Genomic DNA, 19,441 nt, shown 5'->3' with positions numbered 1-19,441 from the left:
CCATCCTCTACTGAGGCCTGTCCTCCTCATCTCTATGAAGATCCAACGAATCTCTGGTGCCCAAGTACCCCCTGCAGGAGGCGCCCGGGCCTGCAATCGCTGCAAGAGGAGCTCTTTCCAAGGCTCAGCGCCTGGAAGCAACCCCCGAACAATAAGCTTCCCCAATAAGGCTCTACTCTGATCGACTGGATCTATAATGCCCAAACCGCCCTGAGCCAGCGGAAGTGTAATAACTGCCCATGCAACCTTTGCCCGAGCTGGCTGACCGTCCCGCCCAGACCACAGAAAGTTCCTGATCAGCCTCTGTACCTGGCTGATGCAAGAACTCGAGAAAATCCAGCAAGACGTAATGTACCACATAGTCGCTAACAGCACCGGATTTGCCACCACCACCCTCCCAGCCAAGGATAGTCGAGCTGTACTCCAATACAATAGCTTCTTCCGAATGCTCAGAAGAAGCGGGGCAATCTGCTGCTCAGGTGACAAATCGAGGCCAATCTGGCATCCCAAATACCGCACTGCTGTGCCTGGAGGAATCCATCTAAAACCGGGGTCCGGGCTCCATGCCGGAGTGGGAGCACTACTGATCCAAAAGGCCACTGTCTTGCGCCAATTGATCAATGCTCCCGAAGCTGCACTAAAAACCTGGAGCGACTGCTCTGCCCGAATAAGATTGGCCTCTTGGCCATGCAAAAATAAGCCCGTGTCGTCTGCAAACTTAGTATCAAGCAAATCCTCCCCCCGGACTGGGAGCTGGCGTCCTCTCAAACCAACCTCCTCTGCCGTCAAATACATACTCATAGCCTCCGCAAAGAAGAGAAAAAGGAAAGGGGCGAGAGGACACCCCTGACGGACTGATCTGGTCAGCTCAAAACTCGGCCCCCGACCTCCTGCAATCAGCACCTGGCTGCGAGCTGTGGAATACAAAGCTGCCACCCCTCTGATCCATCCTGGCTCAAAGCCCAGGCGTAACATAGTGCCCTCTAAGAATCCCCAATCAACTCTATCGTATGCCTTCTCAAAATCGAGAAGCATCACGACCAAGTCCTCGCCAAGAAACCTAGCTCGGGCCGTCGCCTCCCAGAAAGTAAAGATGTTGTCAAGGATACTGCGCTCCTTGACAAATCCTGTCTGAGTAGAGCATGAATCAACTCCCCCAGGAAGGGCTGGATCCTCAAACTCAAGGCCTTTGCTAAGACCTTGTAGACAGTATTGAGGATCGTAATAGGCCTCCAATGCCGAATGTCATCCGATACTCCCTCCCCCTTGGGGATAAGATAGATCAAGCCCTCTGAAAAGCTCTGCGGCATCACCCCAGTGTCCAAAACATGCTGAAAGCCCCTGTGGAGGCCTGGCCCCAAAAGGTCCCAATAGCGCATAAAAAAGGCCGGCGTCAGTCCGTCCTCCCCTGGGCAACTATGTCGCGGCAGGACCCTCAAGGCCTCGGCAAGCTCAATCTCTGACAGAGGCGCACCTAGAACTGTGCGCATATGGTCTGTGACCCTCCTCTGCACATGGGCCCACACAGTCTGTCTGCACACATCTCGATCCTCAGTGACTGGCTCCGCTGAAAGCAGGTCACTATAAAAAGCAGTGGCAATGGCTCTGATCTCCCCGAGCTCAGTAGCTATCGATCCATCCGGTCTACCAAGCTGGCGAACTCCTGCTCGCGCATGACGGGGTCCAGTGATCTCAAAAAACTCCCCAGTCACTCTATCACCAAGCTGCGTCCACTGAGAGGCCTGACGACGATAGTAAAACTCATGTCTCTGCTCCTCTACCTCTCTAACCTCCTGGCGTGCCTGGCTCAGCTGGGACGCCACCCACTCACATGCAGGCTGCTGCTCCTGAAGGCGCTGTAGCGAAGCAAGGCTGCGTCTCAGCCGTTGCTCCCGCTCGCGAATCTCTCCCAGTCGTGTCAAAGCTGCAGCATGTAGAAAAGAGCTAAGATCAATGAGTCCCTGGGCACACTGGCCCGCTGCATCCTGGTCAGAGCACTGACTATCATGCCAGATCCTCTCAATGTCCTCAGCGAGACTGGGATCTGCAAGTACCCTCTCTGGGATCCTCAACTGCAAGCTGGGCTCCCGTGTCCCCTCCTCCAATGTCAATATAACTGGCGCATGATCTGAAAATGAGGTGCCAGCAAGAATGCCGACGGAGCCCCCTCGCTCCCCTAACCAATCGCCCACATAAAAGCGATCAATCCGAGATAGATTAGTCCCTCCCTGCCGGCGATCCGACCGAGAGAAACTAAGACTGTCCTGAGACCGGGAGAAAGCCCCATGCTGCCATGCATCATTGATCCTCAGTGACATGCAAAACCGGTCCCAAGCTGCAAGCTCCGTGCCATGCACTGTAACATGACTGCCTCCCACCCTATCTGTCGGGTCCTCGAGCATGTTGAAGTCTCCCCCAACACACCAATGTGCGGCCTCTGGCAATGCATCTGTAACCTGAGTCCAAAACTCTGCTCTGGCACTAGCATGATTGGGCGCATAGATGTTGAGCACACCCAATAGCTCATCATGCATCCTTAGAATGACATACTGTGCTCTACCAAGCACAACGATCCCTCGATCCACAATGGCCTGCCGCCATACATCTGCAATAACCATGCATACTCCTCCCTGTCCACCCAAAGGACCAAACCCTGCAGACCAAAAAGTGTCCCATCTACCAGGCATCACCGAACCATATCTCCGGATCCTGCTCTCACCCAAGTGGTGCTCCTGCATCATCAAAATGTCAATGCTGCCACCAACCAGGCATCTCTGAAGCTCCTGCCTCAAGCAACCTCGATAGCGTATAAAGTGTGCTCCGCCAAGGCCCTGTACATTCCATGAGATGATCCTCATGGATGCCCTGCTGAGGTGGATGCTGTCTCAGCCGTACGACGAGCCTTCGCAAGCGGCTTGGATGGAGAGTAGTCCCCATCCGAACGGCTGCGAATCTGCCCACCCGGTGTACTGCAAGAATCCCGGATCAGGCACCAGTGGCTGTGGCCCATGGCGACTGCCTCCTGCTCTGACAGAGAAACCTCGTGTATACTCACATATCCAGGGTCGCGCGCCAAGTCTGCCACTATGCGCACGACCAAATGCCGAATCCCTGAGGTATCCACACTCCCGGGATCCAAGAAAAAATGAGCCAACTCCCAAAGTCGGCCTATCACATCAGTCACCTCCAGATCGCTCATGTGGTGAGAAAACTCAACTGCTTGAGTCTTCAAAGTGCTGAGAGCGAGCTCTAGAGTCCACTCCCGATCACAAGGTCCACATAGAGGGAACGAGAAGGCCACCGCTGAGTCTAGTGCCTCCTCCCTGCGGGCCGGAGGTATCACTACATGAACTCGAATGGGTGCTGGCTCATGGGGGCCCTGTGCTCCAAAAAGCCGTGTAAAGGTATAATCAAAGGCCTCCGAGCGCTGTCTAATGCCAAGGCGACTCAGCCGACTGCGGATAGATGAAATCCGTGAGGCCCTAATCGGCATAGGTCTCCTCTGTGATGCTCGAGCGAGGTCAGTGCTCAGCGCTCTCCGGACTGCAGGTGAGCGCCAGGGAACTGCCAGGGTCTCCCGGGAAGGTGAGGCGGGCGGAGGGGGAGGAGGGGGAGGCGAGGGAGGTGGAGAGGGAGCCGCTGTCGAAACCGGAGCGGAGGCGGGAGGAGGCGAAGGTGGAGACGAGGCGGTGGGAGGGGACGGGGGTGGGGGGGGTGAAGAAGGGGGAGCTGGCATCTCCTGGTCCTCAGTCGCTGCAGGGGTCTCCTCCTGAAGGGGAGCAAAGCTATTCCTCACGGGAACCCAGTGAGGCTGAGACTGTGGCTGCTGCGGCAGCGGTCTCTGGGCGTGCTGCTGTGGCTGTCTCCCTCGGCGGCGCCCCTGTCCAGGCTGCCACTCCGAGGTCTCTGTGGCCTGAGCACGTGTCCCGGAGGCAGCCTGCCGAGCCGAATCTGTGGGCGGGCCATCAGTAGCCTGCTGCTGTGGTGGTGAGGGTCGGGGTCTCCTGCGAGGGCAGGCCTTGGCCAGATGACCGACCTGCCTGCAAATGAAGCACTGGTTCGGGAGCCCCGAGAACTCCACTCTCTGATCTATCCACCCCCCCCCCCTATCCTAGGTAGCTGAATGACCTTAGGAAGGGAGGAGATGTCAGATACCAACACTCTGACCGAAGGTAGCCCAGCTGCTCTGGCCACCACTGAAGCTGCTGAGGGGCCCGTCTCAAGAACCGAGCCCACCAATGCTCCGAGCCTGGAGAGGAGCGGAAGATACTCCCGGCGGAGACCAGGGAAACAAACTGTAATATGGAAGAGGCGCTCTCCCTGCTCCGCCGCAGCTGGGTCAAATCCATGCTGCCAAGGCCTGAAGAAAGCCCGAGCACCCCTGATGTCCAGAGGACTCATGGCAAGGACCTTGGCAACGCTCTGGGCGGCCTCGAACTCGATCTGATAATGTCCCCGGCCCAAGAGCTGTACATCCAGGATCTTGCCCACATCTGCTAGAAGGCGGGCCTGAAGAAGATCCCTGATCTCCCCTTTGCTGGGGCGAGTGCCGACTATACGGCAGATGGTGGAATGAGCCTGGAGGCGTTCCACCTCTGCGGTGAGGCTCGCTTCCTCTTCCGGCGAAAGAGAAAGCCTGATGGGGATGTCCTCGGGGGGGCGGGCGAGGGGGCTGCGGATGAGTCCCTCTGAGGCGAGGCGGGAGGAGTCTCCATCAGAGTCTGAAGCTCAGGCGAAGGCGAGGCGAAAACGGGAAACCTGCAAGAAACGGGCTGCACACGAAGAGGCGGAAGGCCGGAAGACTGGGGGTGAAGAAAGGCACGAAAGAGCAGGGAGGGGGCGAACAAACCCCAAGGAGAAGCCCTGGGGGGGGGGGGGGCGGCAGCAACGAGAAGGGGGGCGGGGGCGGGGCACTGCTGAGAGGAGGCGGGCGCGAGCAGGCGGAGAGGGGGGGGACGAATCAGGCGAAAAAAGGGGGGGGAGGGCGAATAGGCGAAGAGGGAGGGGGGGGGGCGTGAGTCGGCGCGAAGAGGCTAGGAGGGGGGGGGGTGAGATGGCGAGAAAGGGGGAGGCGCAGCAGCAGCGAAGAGGGGGGGGCGCAAGCAGGCAAGACCGCGAGAAGAAGGGGGGGGGGGGGGGGGGGGCGCAACGGCGAGTAGAAGGGGGGGGAGCAAGAAACGAAGGCGGCGGCGATGGGCGAGCAGCGCAGGGGGGCGAAGGCGGGAGCTTCAGCGAGCTGTCGTTGTATTTGAAAGTGAGAGTGCTGAGAGTTTGTAAATCCCATTCTCCACTTTGCCTTCCCAGACAACCTGGCATGTTGCTTTGTCTCGGAGAGCAACAAAATGCTCATAAAACTCCACCTAGATGCGAGCCTTGCCAACAAGGGCATTAGGAAGGAATGAAGTCGAGAAAGTGTTAGTAGCGTTGAAAGCTTCAGACATCATCTTGTTAGTGTTCTTGATTTCTTGTGGTGAGAAAGCAAATGGGTATTTGGCAAGCCTTCTGGAATCAGAGTGTTCATGTGTGGTGGACAGCATGGGTGCCAGTGGCCACCACTGATTAGTCTCTAGGGCGAGGCAAGATGTAGAAAATCGATGCTGGCGTGGGGCATAAGGCTACAGGGCTGCGAGCATGCTGGTGAAGATAACAGGTGTGGGGCATGAGGTTGCAGGGCTACGATAAATGAGAGATCATGGAGGCGGTGTAAACTTGGAATTTGAAGTGATCGTTCGTGCGCTAGAAAAACACTCATCTCGTGGTAGAGGTGGAGGCGCTGCTGTAGGGTGCAAAGCATGGGAGGGCCATGACACTGACAAAAGATGAAAACCAAGAGTTGGGACATAAAGAACCCGGGAGGAATGCTTCCCCCCTTTGCCATCGGGAATAATCTCTATCCTACCCTCACTGTGAATCGAGATAGTGGAATTGTCACCAATGAAGATGCGACTTGTCTGCCGGTGAAGATCTTGTAGTAACTCTCGGGAAGGAATCATGTGCGTGGAAGCACCACTATTGAGAATCCACTCCCGAGTATCCTTGGTGGTGAGACCAACGGCCTCCTTGCTCGAAGAAGATGAAGCATCTGTGTCCATAATCTCCAAGTGCACAAAAGTTGGAGTCTTTGCAGTTGCAGCTGAAGAATCAGCACTCTTCTCGGTACTTTGCTCAGGTCACTTCCTCCAATAGCGACCCTTCTGGCCACAATGGTTATAGGTCCGCTTGGCCTTCAAAGCATCACGCTTTGAGTCCGGCTTCTTCGCAGAAGACTTCTCCGATGAAGACTTCCCTTTGCCCTTGTAGTTGTTGTTGTTGCAGCCTTTCGACCGCTGCCCAATCAAGGCCTCAAAACCTCCGCCCTGTGGAGGGTTCGTAAAACGCTCTTCCTGGTCTAAAACCCTACACAAGCTCCTCCCAGCTGATGGTACTGAGCCTTTCATTGGTGATCAGAGAAGAATAGAAAGCTGAATATTGCGAGGTCCGATGAGACAGCAAAGTGATGGCCATATCCTTTGAAGATATCTCCTTCCCAGCCTTAAGAACCTCCTGCTAAAGAGCCTGGAGTTTGTTGATGTGCCCGTGCATCGTCGAAGACTTTGCAAGATTCATCACTCGCATCTGCACTTCCAAGGAAATCCGCTTCATGGGTGATACCCTGTTATACAGAGAAGCCAAGTGTTGCCAAATCCCTTGGGCCAACGTCATGTGTTTGATATGATTAATCACCTGGGGTGTGCAATTAAGGAAGATGAAAGAACACACACGGGCATTGACACAATCCCATAACTGAGCTTGAGCCTCCCGTTCTTTCCTAGTAGAAGGTAAAAGCTCCCCGTCCTCCCAACTCTGGCTGTGGAACACCAACCACAATGAAATCAGCTAGTCATAAGACTCCAAGACAAACTCCATCATTACCTTCCAGATACCATAGTTGGTCCCGTCCAATTGTCGATCCACTGGGAATGTGGGAAGAGTGGGGATCTTCACATGCTTCTCAGCCATCTCAAGCAAACCTGCCATCCCAAGGGTTCACAAGGTCTTGTGAAGGGATGGTGGGTGGGAAAAAAAATGAAGAAGAGGCTACAAACACTATGCAAGGTGGCTGTTCAACGGTGATGGCCGCCTTCTACCTGTTCTTCAAGTCCCGAACAGCCCAAGAAATCTCCAATTAGCACCAAAAAACACCAAACCCTCAAGCTCTCACTGTCTTCAAGCTTCAAGCCATTTGGGCTCTGATACCATATCGGAATGCACAACCGAAAATGAGACAACTGCTGTGAGAAACAAAATGCAGAAGTGTAGAGAGAGAAGCTGTATTAACTCTGCTATATACACAAGATCCGGTACAACGTGGAAGTGGGGGGCAAGGGTGGTATTTTATACCACCCTACCACCCTATGGTGCTGGTTGGCCAGCCCAAAAACAGCCGACAGGCTGCCTACATGTTCACGACTAGGTAAAAGACCAGTCGGCCAGTACATCCACAGTCGGCTAGGACAGAAGCAGTCGGCCTACAACAACAGTCCCCACGACCAAGAAAAATAGGGAAAACAACAAGGAAAAAATGAGGAAAATGGGAGAGAACTCCTGGGCGGGCACACCCACAACAGAGGCCCTCATTGAATGATATGGTACTGACAGGAGATGATTGCTAACAGAAGGTCCCACAAGTCATGCATGTGAAGGTGTTCGAACTTCGATGAAGACAATTTGAGTTGCTTCATGAAAGAAACATTAGATGTAGCCAATGTGGTTGTCTCAGCAACATTGGTTGTAGCACCTGTATGTGCAGCTTGTGCCTCCTCTTTGAAGGAAGCAAAATGCTGACAGATTTTGATCCATTGAAGTTCTTACTAGAGAATCATCACACATGATGATGCTGTAGATGGTTGTGTTTTGCTGATCGGCCTTGTAGATGCAGATACTTGTGTTTTGCTGATCTGCAACAGCACCAATAGTGCAACCTATGGATTAGACGAAGCTGTTTCATGTTTTTGCGGATGCTTCGGATGTTGCAATTGGAAGTGCATTGATGCAAGTAGCCAAAGGAGGGTGGTTTTGCCCAACTTATTATGCAAGCCGGATGCTATCTGCAGTAGAAAAGAATTATTTCACAATAGAAAGAAAAGCCCTGGTATGGTTTACTCTGTGAATAAATTCACGCATTACCTGTTGGGCAATCATTTTGTTGTCCATGTTGATCATCAAGCATTGGTGTATTTGGTAAGTAAGCTCAACCTGACTACTCTTGTTGCTTGCATCAGTTGCTTTAGGTTGCAGCCAAGTGTAGGCATGGTGGGCTGCAGTACACGAAGGGAAAAATGCAACTCATGTAGCAAGAAAATCGCAACCAAAACGTAGCTCATGTGCGCAAGAAAAAATGCCGCTATATGGCAGCAGACGCTTGATGGACAGCATGAGTGGGCAGCCAATAGGGTATACAAAAACACACAGAATCAGTGTGGACAGAAAAACAACCATCATGATGATGGAAGATGGCGGCAGCAGTATCAAAATGCAGAAACCCTAAAAATGAATAAACCCAAAAACCATAGAAACCCAAAACAACGCAAAAACCCTAAAAATGCAGAAACCCAAGCAATTGAGTGGATCAACGACTGTGCCTAATCTTGATTAGGAAAAAAGCGTTGAATTGCTCAGATGATCAAATTATATCAGTGATAGTTTCTTTTTATTTGTTTTATTCAGGTGAAGAATAGTTTAGAATTGATCTCGTTAGAAAAATTCGTTAAGAAAAATAAAAAAGGTGGAATGGTCCCCGCTTTTTGGGCATGGAAATTTTTCCCGGTTTCGGTTTTCGGAGTGACCACCAGCCTAGTCTCGTGCGCGGACATTCGTGGGGGCAAGGCCCCGAGTGAGAAACCCTGTCCCGCGCATGAGGGGGCTGCTTTCGCTGCTATCAGCCTACCGAGAATCCGGTGCACGGAGGGGGCAGAGGGATCTCACACGGCCTAAGGTAGATGAGCATGATGGCGTGGAGAAAAGGGTTAGCCAGGCATGAGCATGGTGGGATGGAAAACAGAGGTAAGGTGTGGATAGGGTGGCTCTGATACTATGTTCAGACTACATGGTGCTTGAGAGAAAGAAAGAAGAAAGAAAGATATATTAACGTCTACGAGAGGCCAAAGTCGGCCTATGAGACAAAAAATAATACAATTGTGTTCTTCCGGTCATCGGAAGAAAAGGAAAAGAAAGAAAAGAAAAAGTGTGCATGTGTCTGGATACAACTGTGAATCATCATGGATCGGGAGAGCCCATATACAAACAATATAAAGGGGGGTGGGGATGTGGATGGAGTGCTAAGGCAAGATGCATCTCTATATGCTAAAGGGGTAGTACAAGCATGCTATGCGGATCTATGTCTAACTCCATCCAATGCCATAAGAGGGATATAAGATATCATACATCGCCGATGCTGAGGCTGTGAGTGGCGTGAACATGTACCCTGAGTCTGAATGAAAGCGAGCTAGCCTCTCTTGTGTCTCCATCTGGTGTCTCATCCGGATAGCTACTATCTCTCGGTGACGGAGTCGGGGTGCTCTGTGTCCAGTCTGTCTAGGTCTCCTCCTAGCTCTCAATTCCTCTGCTCTCTGAGAGAGAGAGAGAGAGAGAGAGAGAGAGAGAGAGAGAGATTGCACAACACAATGATGAATGAATTATGATAATACTTCCACCATGTATATTACTTTTATAGGCATCAAGCCTCATCTTTTGAACTAGACCTTAATAATGGTTGTTAACACCCTAAGGGGGTGTTCACACCAATGGACACACTACTAGACTCCGAAATACCCAACACCGAAGACTTCTTCTTCGTTGGACAATCCCTATAGTGATGGCCGGGTTGGTTGCACTTGAAGCATAGGTTGTCCTTCCGTGCTTTTGCCACATGCTCCTCGGTAAGTGGGGCATACCTTTGCTTGCCTCTAGAGTGCTTCTTGGGATTCTCCCCCGAGCACAGGGGAAAGTCCCCGGCATCTTGTACCACCAATACACACCCATCAGATTAAGGATGGAGTAGTCTCAACTTTCAAGGCTTGGAGTCTAGGTTTGAGTAGCTCTCCCTCAAGCTGACTTATAAAGTTACTTATATAGGCCGCCTCCTCCTATAAACCAAGAGCCAAATATAGCACAAAAGCTACAAACCCCACTTAAGATACCTAACTCCTTAGGCTAAGAAGGTTAACCTAACCTGAAGGTCTTAATCTGTTTAGCCTTGGGACATAACACAACACCCTTGGAAAATCCGACGAACTTGGAACTCTCAGAGTTAACCCAAGTTAAATTACCTATCCACATGATGATTTGGAAAAAATCACACCATAACATACATCCTTGTCCGTAAAATCTCAAAACTATCAAGCTATCCAAAACATCCCTCATAGAATGACTAGCATCAACTACAATTCTATGTATTTCAACAAGGAAATCCAAGCTACAACTAGATATATACCTTCGTATTCTAAGCTCCAACGAATCTAGGCTGTTATCTATACCAAAACATAACCAAACTGTTACCAATATTCATATGCTTAGTAGATCATAGGAAACTTCGACCTAGGATAATCAACAAGAACTCATATCTGCTTAACCATTGACTGCTTGAAGTCTCTAGTGTACTTCAAGTTCTTGTCAATCACTATGGCAAACAATGCTTAAATAGCATTGTATGCTCTACTGGCCTTAGAAGATCTAGAATAACCTCACTAGTCCTGCATAGTCCTGGACGTAAGCTTCAACCCCACCACTTTATTGCATAGTCCTGAACATAAGCTAATCGAACGCGACAATGTGTGCGCCAACGAAGGTCAGTAAAACAGCGGTTTTACTCAAGTACAAATCTGTGAACCCCTGGATGTCTCTGCTATAGGAATGTAATGGGTACCCTTTCCGAAATATCACCCAACACGATGTTTTACCGAAATACAAATTTTTGGACTGGTTGATGTCCCTACTGTATAAATTTAATGGTGGGTACACTTTTCAAAACAACAGCCAACACACAAACTGTATTTATCTCGGAAGATAAAATCTATCCGCTCAAACAACAGATCTTAATATCAGTGTTATCATTCTCTATGTTTAGATCATATACATATTTGCACGCAATTAGACCTGATGCCAAAACTGACCACTGTACGTAATGGTTTCACAAAATCAGTCAGAATCATTCAAAGGTGGCATGAATGTTTCACCCCACCGATCCAAACCGTGAGTAATCCAAATCATAAGTCTCTTTCATGTATTTGATTTTCCAAAATCAAGCCCGCTCAGTTTTGGTTGGCTATTGCCCCATGGAATAGGACACCCCACGATAAAATATAGGTACATCGAGAAACCTTACATGTGGTAGATTCTAAAGTCCCATACTACTAGGATATACGCCATATAAAATTCCCTTTAGGATCATAGTTGCAAAAAAACGCGTTTCAAACTTTAGGCTACTCGTTTGAAACGTGCAAACGTTTCAAACGTTTGAAACGCGTTTTTTTGCTGGGCCAGTTTTTTTTTATGATAGAAAACGTACGATGCAGTATCTCCTGGCATTTCAGTTTTGAAAGTGACGCTTGAAAGAGACGTTTCCAGCCTTTGAAGTCTTCCAGGTTTGCTTGCACCCCTACCTACGCACCAGTCCTTCTCCCCCGGCCCCTACGCACCGTAGGTAACAGGTTTGTACTAACCCTAAATCCTGATTTTTTCTGATTTTGGACCAAATTTCAGATTTGAAATTTGGGCATTTTTTGCCAGGTTGCCTACATTGGTGCATGCACACCTTGCCTACGCACCAAGCCTACTCCTCCGGCCCCTACGCACCCTGCTTCTCAGGTTTTTAATAACCCTAAATGCTGATTTTTTCTGATTTTGGACCAAATTTCAGATTTGAAATTTGGGCATTTCTTGCCAGGTTGCCCAAATTTCTTCATTCATTCATCATGCCTCGGGCTAAGGATGCCATGTGGAACCACGTAACTCCTGTGAGCAGATATGGGGGTTCAGGCACAGAAAGGTGGAAATGCAATTTTTGTGCCAAAGTGTCAGGTGGGTCTATTATTAGGGTAAAGGCCCATTTTACAGGAGTAAGAGGGGAAGGCATTGGCCCTTGCAGTCAAGTACCAAGAGAGGTTGTAGCGTCTCTTCAGCAATGGAAGAGAGAACATGAAGCAGCAAAGGGAATTCAGCCTATTGATGATGATGTACAGGATACAGATTCTGTAGGTGATGTGTCCAAAAGAGCTAGGACAGAGGATGATTTGCAGAGTCAAGCAGGTGGGTCTAGCTCCATTCCTGTAGCCCACAGATCTTCATTGCCCACCGTGCCTTCTCTAAAGAGGGCAGGCATTAAAGCAGGCATACAAAAGCAAGCTGTCAAGGAGGCCACACGTGAATTGACAAAGTTGTTTATACAATGCGCTTTGTCATTTCACGTCGTGCGTACTCCTCGTTGGAAGAAGGCCATTAAAGCTATCAGCCGCATTGGGTATGAGTGGGAGGGTCCATCTTATGAGTCCCTTCGCAAAACCCACTTAAGGAAGGAGAAGAAGGCAGTGGAGCTTGAGATGGAGCCTTTGAAGGCAACCTGGCAGAAATATGGATGCACATTGCTTTGTGATGGCTGGACAGACATGAGAAAGAGAAATGTATATAACATTTTGGTGTCCTGTTGTAAGGGCACAATGTTTTTGCGTGCCATTGATGCCTCGGTTCCAGGTACAGTTGTTACTGGAGCATTCATATGGAGACATTTGCGTGAGGCAGTGCTAGAGATTGGCCCAGAGAACATAGTGCAGGTAGTTACAGATAATGGGTCAAATTGTGTATCTATGGGCAGGATGTTAGAGGATGAGTTTCCAAAGATAGTGTGGACTCCATGTGCATCACACAGCTTGGACCTCTTGATAGAGGATGTGGCCAAAATTGGGTGGATTGCCGACCTCTTTAGTACTTCTCGGAGCATGGTGAAGTTTGTCACCAAGAGGCCAAAGGTTTTAGCTATGTTTCGTGCACACAGTGATTTGGAGTTGTTGAAGCCCTCAAACACCAGGTTTGCTTACATGCTCATTGTGGTTGAGAGGCTTGTGCGGGTCCGTACAGGTTTACTCCGCACTGTTGTCTCTCAGGAGTGGATGGCATGGGATGATAGAGAGCATCCCAAGGCAGTAGCATTTGTGCGCGCGGTAATGCGAGACACTTGGTGGGCTGAGGCCCTTGCACTTGTCACGGCCACTCAGCCTATATATAGTGTGCTTCGCATTACGGACATGGAGGGCAGCACCCTTGGACTCTTATATGAGTTCATGGACCGCATTGGAGAGGCCCTAGATCGATGCACTATACTATCAGCTGAGAGGTATGTATCATTGTATGTCATTGTTGTTCTTTTAGTTGCCAGTGGCCACATTATACATTGATATTAATTCCATGCTTCCAAGTGTCGTTGAACAGGATCCAGGACATCAGGGAGGTGTGGAACCGTAGATGGGATTGGTTTCATAGGCCAATCCATGCGGTTGCCCATATACTACACCCACTATGGCGGAATGAGGAGCAGTTCAACAATGAGGAGCTAGAAGAGGGATGGCAGTCTTACATCCAGACCTGGACTGGAGGTGATGTTCAGCTCCTCAGGAAGTTAGAGGATGAGCTCCTAGTATTTCGGAATGGGAGTCATGCCTTTGGGAGAGCCACTGCAGTTTTGAGAGAGACTCAGCTTCAGCCAGTCTCTTGGTGGGAGAAATATGGCATCGGTACTCCAGTTCTGGTAAGTGCCCACTGACAAGTTACAACTTACATGTAATAAGTTTGCACTTTGAAGTAACAACTTAGTACTTACAACTTATATAAGTTGTTTCTTCTTATTATTTATAAAGTTTTCTGTTATCTTTTGACAGAAACGCCTTGCATTACGAGTCCTCTCACAGGATTGCAGCTCTGGTCCATGTGAGAGAAACTGGAGCACATGGGCCCTCTTCCATACAAAGAAGAGGAACAAATTGTCCACTGCTCAATTAGAACGGTTGGTGTATTGTCATTGCAACCTCCGTTTAATTGAGCAGCAAGGCAATCCCATTGAGCCGCGCCAAGTGAATGTCGACAAGATCGACATAGAGAAAGTGAAGGACGTACCAGAGATCCCTGCTGAGGAGCGCGACATCTATGCCATGCTATACGAGGAGATGATGGCACCAGCTACTATGACACGATCACGGGCACCGACATCAGCAGATCATGCATCTACGAGTGCTGAGGCTGAGGCTGAGGCTTCATCTTCTTACGACACAGACTCACATTCCTCAGAGGAGGATGATGCTGAGTAGTTACTAGTTACTACTAGTGACTCTTGACTCTTGACACTTGAGTCTAGAGTTGAGAGTCCAGACTCCAGACATTGGAGACCATTTGTTTTTTCAGAGTTTTTGTATTTGGTCTTTCGGTACAGACATCTGTATTTCAGATTTCAGATTTATCATTTGACACTATTCACTAGTGCTTAGTATGTTGCTTAGTATGTTGTAAGTTGTAACTTGTAACTTCAAACTGGTTATGCTATTAATAATTATATGGGTTTTTGCCATCTATGATCTAATTCCTGATTCCTGAAGACTGCCATGTATCATGTATGATGTATCATGATTCATGTTACATGTATGATCATTGTATGATGTAAATTGTAATCATGTATGATGTATTAAGAATCAGGATTCAGTATGAAATTTGAATCATGGATTCATCATTCATGATGTATCATGATTCATGTATATGAAAGTTGAATGTAGATTTTAGCATTAAACTGTACCAAACATAAATTTATGGACACCCCCCTAAAAAAAACCTGGAAAAAACACCTGAAAAAAAATTTGAAAAAAACTTTTAAAAAACTTTTGGAAATTTGTTTGAAACGTTTTTGAAACGTTTCAAACACGTTTCAAAAACGCGTTTCAAAAAACGTGTGGCAACTATGTTTAGGATGCATACATGTGGTTGGAGTGAGTGATCAATTTCCCCTCCGGTCCCTATCTGTGATGCAACTAGACTTCCACCTCAATGTCATGGTCAAACTTTAGCTCCACATCAATCTGTTTTACTCAACATTTCCAGTACCATCTCTCTCAATCTGCATTCTCAAAGTTGCTTGCACTGAAAAACTACAAGCTGATATCCCCACAGTAAAGTCTGTCCCTGTAGCTAAATCACTGGCATGCATATCAACCATAAATGGTGAGCCAAACTCAACATATATAGTTACGAGAGTTAAGTCCTTCACAGGAATACATGAGAAGCCTAGCCCAGCTCCTCATTCTTGACAAAGGACTCTTGGACATCTGTCCGAATCTCGGGAGAAGAAACCTAGGAAACAAATATTACCCAGATTGATGCGGGCTAGCTCTTGTGGGGTTCTCTTCTCTTTGGTTCCCATTTCTGATCTCCTGGATTGTGCTCGATCAGCTTGTGATTGAGGGAGACAGGTAAGCAACACTTCAGCTTTAATATAATAACCTTTTGGTGCTCGACACACGACACAGCGCACCCCCGCCCCAATTTGCGTGGTCAATGTGAAGAGAGCTGGGACTAAGTCATGCTTGGATCATGCTGTGCTTTGCAGAGTGAATGTTTCTGTTGGGGAGAAAGAAGAACGTATTATGACAACAGGGATGCATGTAGTAGCAGATATTCATTGTATTTGCTGCAATCAAAATGTAGGATGGAAATATGTAAGTTAGCTTGACTAATTTAACTTTGTTAATTTCTTGACATGTTACGGCTGGTCTTTGCATTTTCAAAATATATCGGTTCAGATTATGTGATGAAATTTTTCATTGACTAGGATGGATTTCTCATTGACCTGGATCGAATGTGCCGTGACAACTGACAGGAAGTTGCGTATGAAGAATCTCAGAAGTATAAGGAAGGAAAATTTATCTTGGAAAGGTTAGCTCTGAGCAGTTGTCTTTGTATGTTTGAAAGATAGTGAACTAAATCTTTGGAATGGAATCTATGGATCTCGTCCTTTGGAGTATGGACCTATTATGTTCTCGAGAGCCCCAGATTAAGGAGATAATATATGATTGTGTGGACAGGTGAGCATGCTAAGCATCTCAGATGTGCAAGACTTGACATGCACACGCATGTGCATGCCACACATGCACAGGCACTCGTGCTATGGTACATGCCACATACATGCACTTGCATGGAGACAGAACCTAATATGCTCTTAGGGGCCTTAGATGAATAGGAGGTATTATATGATTTCTTGATTAGGTAAGCATGAAAAGCATATTAGATGTGCAAGACTAATATGCATGCAACCCCCCCCCCCCCCCCCCCCCCCCCCCCCCACATATGCACAGGCACACCCCACACAAATGCACGCAAGCAGGTCCTGCTATGTTCCCAAGATTCTTAGACTAATTCAAAGGAGGTAATATATGAGTGATTGATTAGATAAGCACAGAAAGCATCTTAGATGTGCAAGACTTTGTGTGCATGCACACACGTACATGCACATTCGTATGCGCATGCACACAAAAAGAAGGGGAAGGGTTGTTTTGGCATGCAAAAAATAATGCTTAAACGACTTGGGATACACAGGGCAAGGATTGATGGCGATTGGAAAGAGGTCAATCCTTTCAGCAGTGATGCAGACGATCCCTAATGTGGAAATGGCGTTTTATATAAGTGGTTAATCCTTGCTGAAAGGATGTGTATACAAAACCGTTGAATTCTTCTATCTTGAGAAAAGAAAGAGACATCACTGTCATTGAGTAGAGTAGAAGGAAGACTTCTACAAGTAATCATTGCTAATTCATTTGGCGATGTGGTACTGCCACTCCACTGAGAGCGGCCTATGACAAGAATAAAATGATGGGACCAGACGAGAAGAAGTGAGCTGTACGCTTTCTTCAATGTGTATAAAGTAGTCAAAGTTTTCATCAGTGATACATATGAAGTACACATCATTGTGACCCAAAGCAGTCAACTAAGTATGAATATTGATGCTTATACTGAATGTTGTGCAGTCTTTAAATAGCATTTTGATGCAGGAGCTCTTGGTTCATAGCCGTTAAGGCCGATTAATCATGATGATCTAAATAGGCACATCTGGATAGTTTGATGTGTTTGGTATTGCCAGTTCAATAGAATCAAATTTTTTTGAAGCAGAACATGCCCATGTGAGTTTGATTGGATTCACTTGTGTTGATTAAGCTTGACGTTTACCATCACATTTTGCTCACACTTGCCTTGATCAGCCTAATGTTATGATTTGAGCTTGCAAGTATCTGTCCATAAATGTTGAAACAGAGACACCAGTCCCCACATCTCCATCCCCAATCCCCCACCCCTTAACAAAACACACGTGTAAATGCATGCATGCACTCTCATGGATATGATACAAGGATGTTGATGGATATCAATATTTGCATGTAGCAAACCAATTCCACCAAAGAGTTCCCTTGAATTAATGGTTGTTTTTGGTGCTATCGTTTGATTGCTAATGAGATAAATTTATCGTATATAGATGATCTGCAAAACCTAAAATAGGTACAATTTATGTAGATACTAAGTCTTAATGACATTGATAAAATCTTAATCATTGCCACGACTATTTTTATCTAAACCATCTCTTTGGAATACCTATGATCCTATCTATTGGCATCATATTGGAGGATAGCATTTCTGTTTGGAGAAAATATAGAAAGCTAACCTTGCAATCTAGAGTTGCACGTATACAAGCTTTATAAAAAGAAGGCTTCTCATATTATTGACGCACTACGTGCACGACACGTAGGGTTTTGTACAAGAGAAGCCAAAATAGGCTTTCAACCAAAAATAGATGACATTTCTTATATCAAGCCCTTATCCTCACACCTCTTAAGTTTTGCACTATACTTCAGTGATATGTAACAATCTTCCCCTCAAAAGCGAAGAGGTGTTATGGCTTAAGAATTATGAATGGTCGATCGATTTTGTTGCATTGCGGCCTAGTTAGCTAGGGACTTACAAAATGACAGCCTACAGATATCTAAGCCACCACCATTACATTGGAAGTGTAACAAATATTGCTAAGAAGTTATTACTTGGGATGATTTAGAAGGCTAATCAAAAAGAGACTTGACTTGTTGATGTAGCTATCAAATCATGTGGAGGGCGGCTAATCTAAAAGAGATTTGGCTTGTTGATATTGTTATCTATTCATGTGGAAGAAGGCTAATCAAAAAGAGATTTGACTAGTTGATGTTATCAAATCATTTAGAAGGCTAATCAAAAAGAGATTTGACTTGTTGATGTTGTTATCAAGTCATTTGGAGTGGAAAAAACGTGATTTCATAAACATAATTCTTGGGTTCAAGTCCCACCATGTGTGCCTACTATTTCGGAGTCCCAATCCCCCCTTACGTTACCCTTAGTTTACTTCTCCTAGTTTAGTGGTCCTTAGTTTACCTACCCTAGTTTACTTACCTCCTAGTTTACTAGCCTTTTTCCTAGTTTACTTTGCTTAACCCTAGTTTACTTTTTTCATTAGACGATCGAAAAGTGGTGTGATGGATCAAATGCATTCGCAACCCTTGATCCCATCTGATCCTTGTCTTAAAGATCAGGGGAACCTTCATGATTCTTGAGTAAATTTGCAATGGAGTGAGAAGAGAGAATTAGAATTATTTGGAAATAGGGGAGATAAAGGTACATAGATCGAAAGAAAAGCATTGGGAGTAAAGAAAAGCATAGTAAAGAGAGAAAAGTTTAGGGGGGAGAGAGCAGGCAAGGACTACGAACAAGGAATATAGGAACAACAGGGAGGGAGAGAGCTGTGTATCTCTCTCTCTCTCTCTCTCTCTCTCTCTCTCTCACACACACACACACACACACACACACAAGGGGGGGGCGATAAAATTGAGAGAGAGAGAGAGAGAGAGAGAGAAAGAGGGAGAGTAGATGGAAAGAAAAGCACCGAGAGAGAGAGAGAGAGAGAGAGTAAAGAGTCGGCTTTGTCTAAGGATAGCCGAGTGTCATCTTCGCACCCTTCTCTTATGATCTTCTTATATGTAAAGAAGATTATGATGCTTTATTTGAATCCTCGATAGTGTACGTGGTCACAACCCCAAGATTGTCGGTAGTAAATTTCTTTCCCGCCCCCGAAGCTGGCCACCCTCTTTTGTTTGACAAGCATGACACTGCAGAATTCCTCACTCAATGCCTTCGTCAAGAATATGCCCAACAGCTAGACTTTGGTTATCCAGCTCATGTGTTTGGTATTGTTGCCCGCATTTCGAGCCAAGCACATCCAATCCTGTTAACGAGAAGAATTGCTTAACAAGAAGCCCATGATTCCAAAGCTTTGCATGATGTATTATCTCACAATTTACCCCTACTTGTCGAGCATGTTTTAGACCAAAAGAAGGAGTCTTTATGTGGCATCTGATTGGCA

At 47.3% G+C, this 19,441-nt stretch overlaps 2 protein-coding genes across 4 annotated transcripts in view; both read left to right on the top strand.

Annotated features, from left to right (window-relative positions):
- Positions 1 to 17,013, top strand: part of LOC147629273 (protein yippee-like At3g55890) — an 89,436-nt gene extending 72,423 nt beyond the window's left edge. The window contains exons 4-6 of one of the 3 annotated variants that reach the window (XR_015267921.1): positions 15,620 to 15,728; positions 15,842 to 15,945; positions 16,606 to 17,013. Coding sequence is in view for 2 of the 3 variants with exons in the window: in XM_086812532.1 (XP_086668658.1) it covers positions 15,620 to 15,728; positions 15,890 to 15,945; positions 16,606 to 16,669 (229 nt within the window). In the remaining variant the exon portion in view is untranslated. The remainder of the gene's footprint in view (positions 1 to 15,619; positions 15,729 to 15,841; positions 15,946 to 16,605) is intronic. The other 2 variants (XM_086812532.1, XM_086812531.1) reach the window with 2 other exon arrangements.
- LOC147629274 (uncharacterized) lies at positions 11,952 to 14,938 on the top strand. The gene is made up of 3 exons (XM_086812563.1): positions 11,952 to 13,366; positions 13,462 to 13,777; positions 13,908 to 14,938. The coding sequence occupies exons 1-3, from the start codon at positions 11,952 to 11,954 to the stop codon at positions 14,331 to 14,333; spliced, it is 2,157 nt and encodes a 718-aa protein (XP_086668689.1). The 3' UTR covers positions 14,334 to 14,938.
- Positions 17,014 to 19,441: the final 2,428 nt, after the last annotated feature.

This window comes from Cibotium barometz, chromosome 18 (assembly GCF_041138505.1).
Source record: "Cibotium barometz isolate CiBa-2024 chromosome 18, ASM4113850v1, whole genome shotgun sequence".
Classification (NCBI taxonomy): Eukaryota; Viridiplantae; Streptophyta; class Polypodiopsida; order Cyatheales; family Cibotiaceae; genus Cibotium; species Cibotium barometz.
Note: the sequence above shows the minus strand (reverse complement) of the source record. Positions and strands in the feature narration are given on the sequence as shown.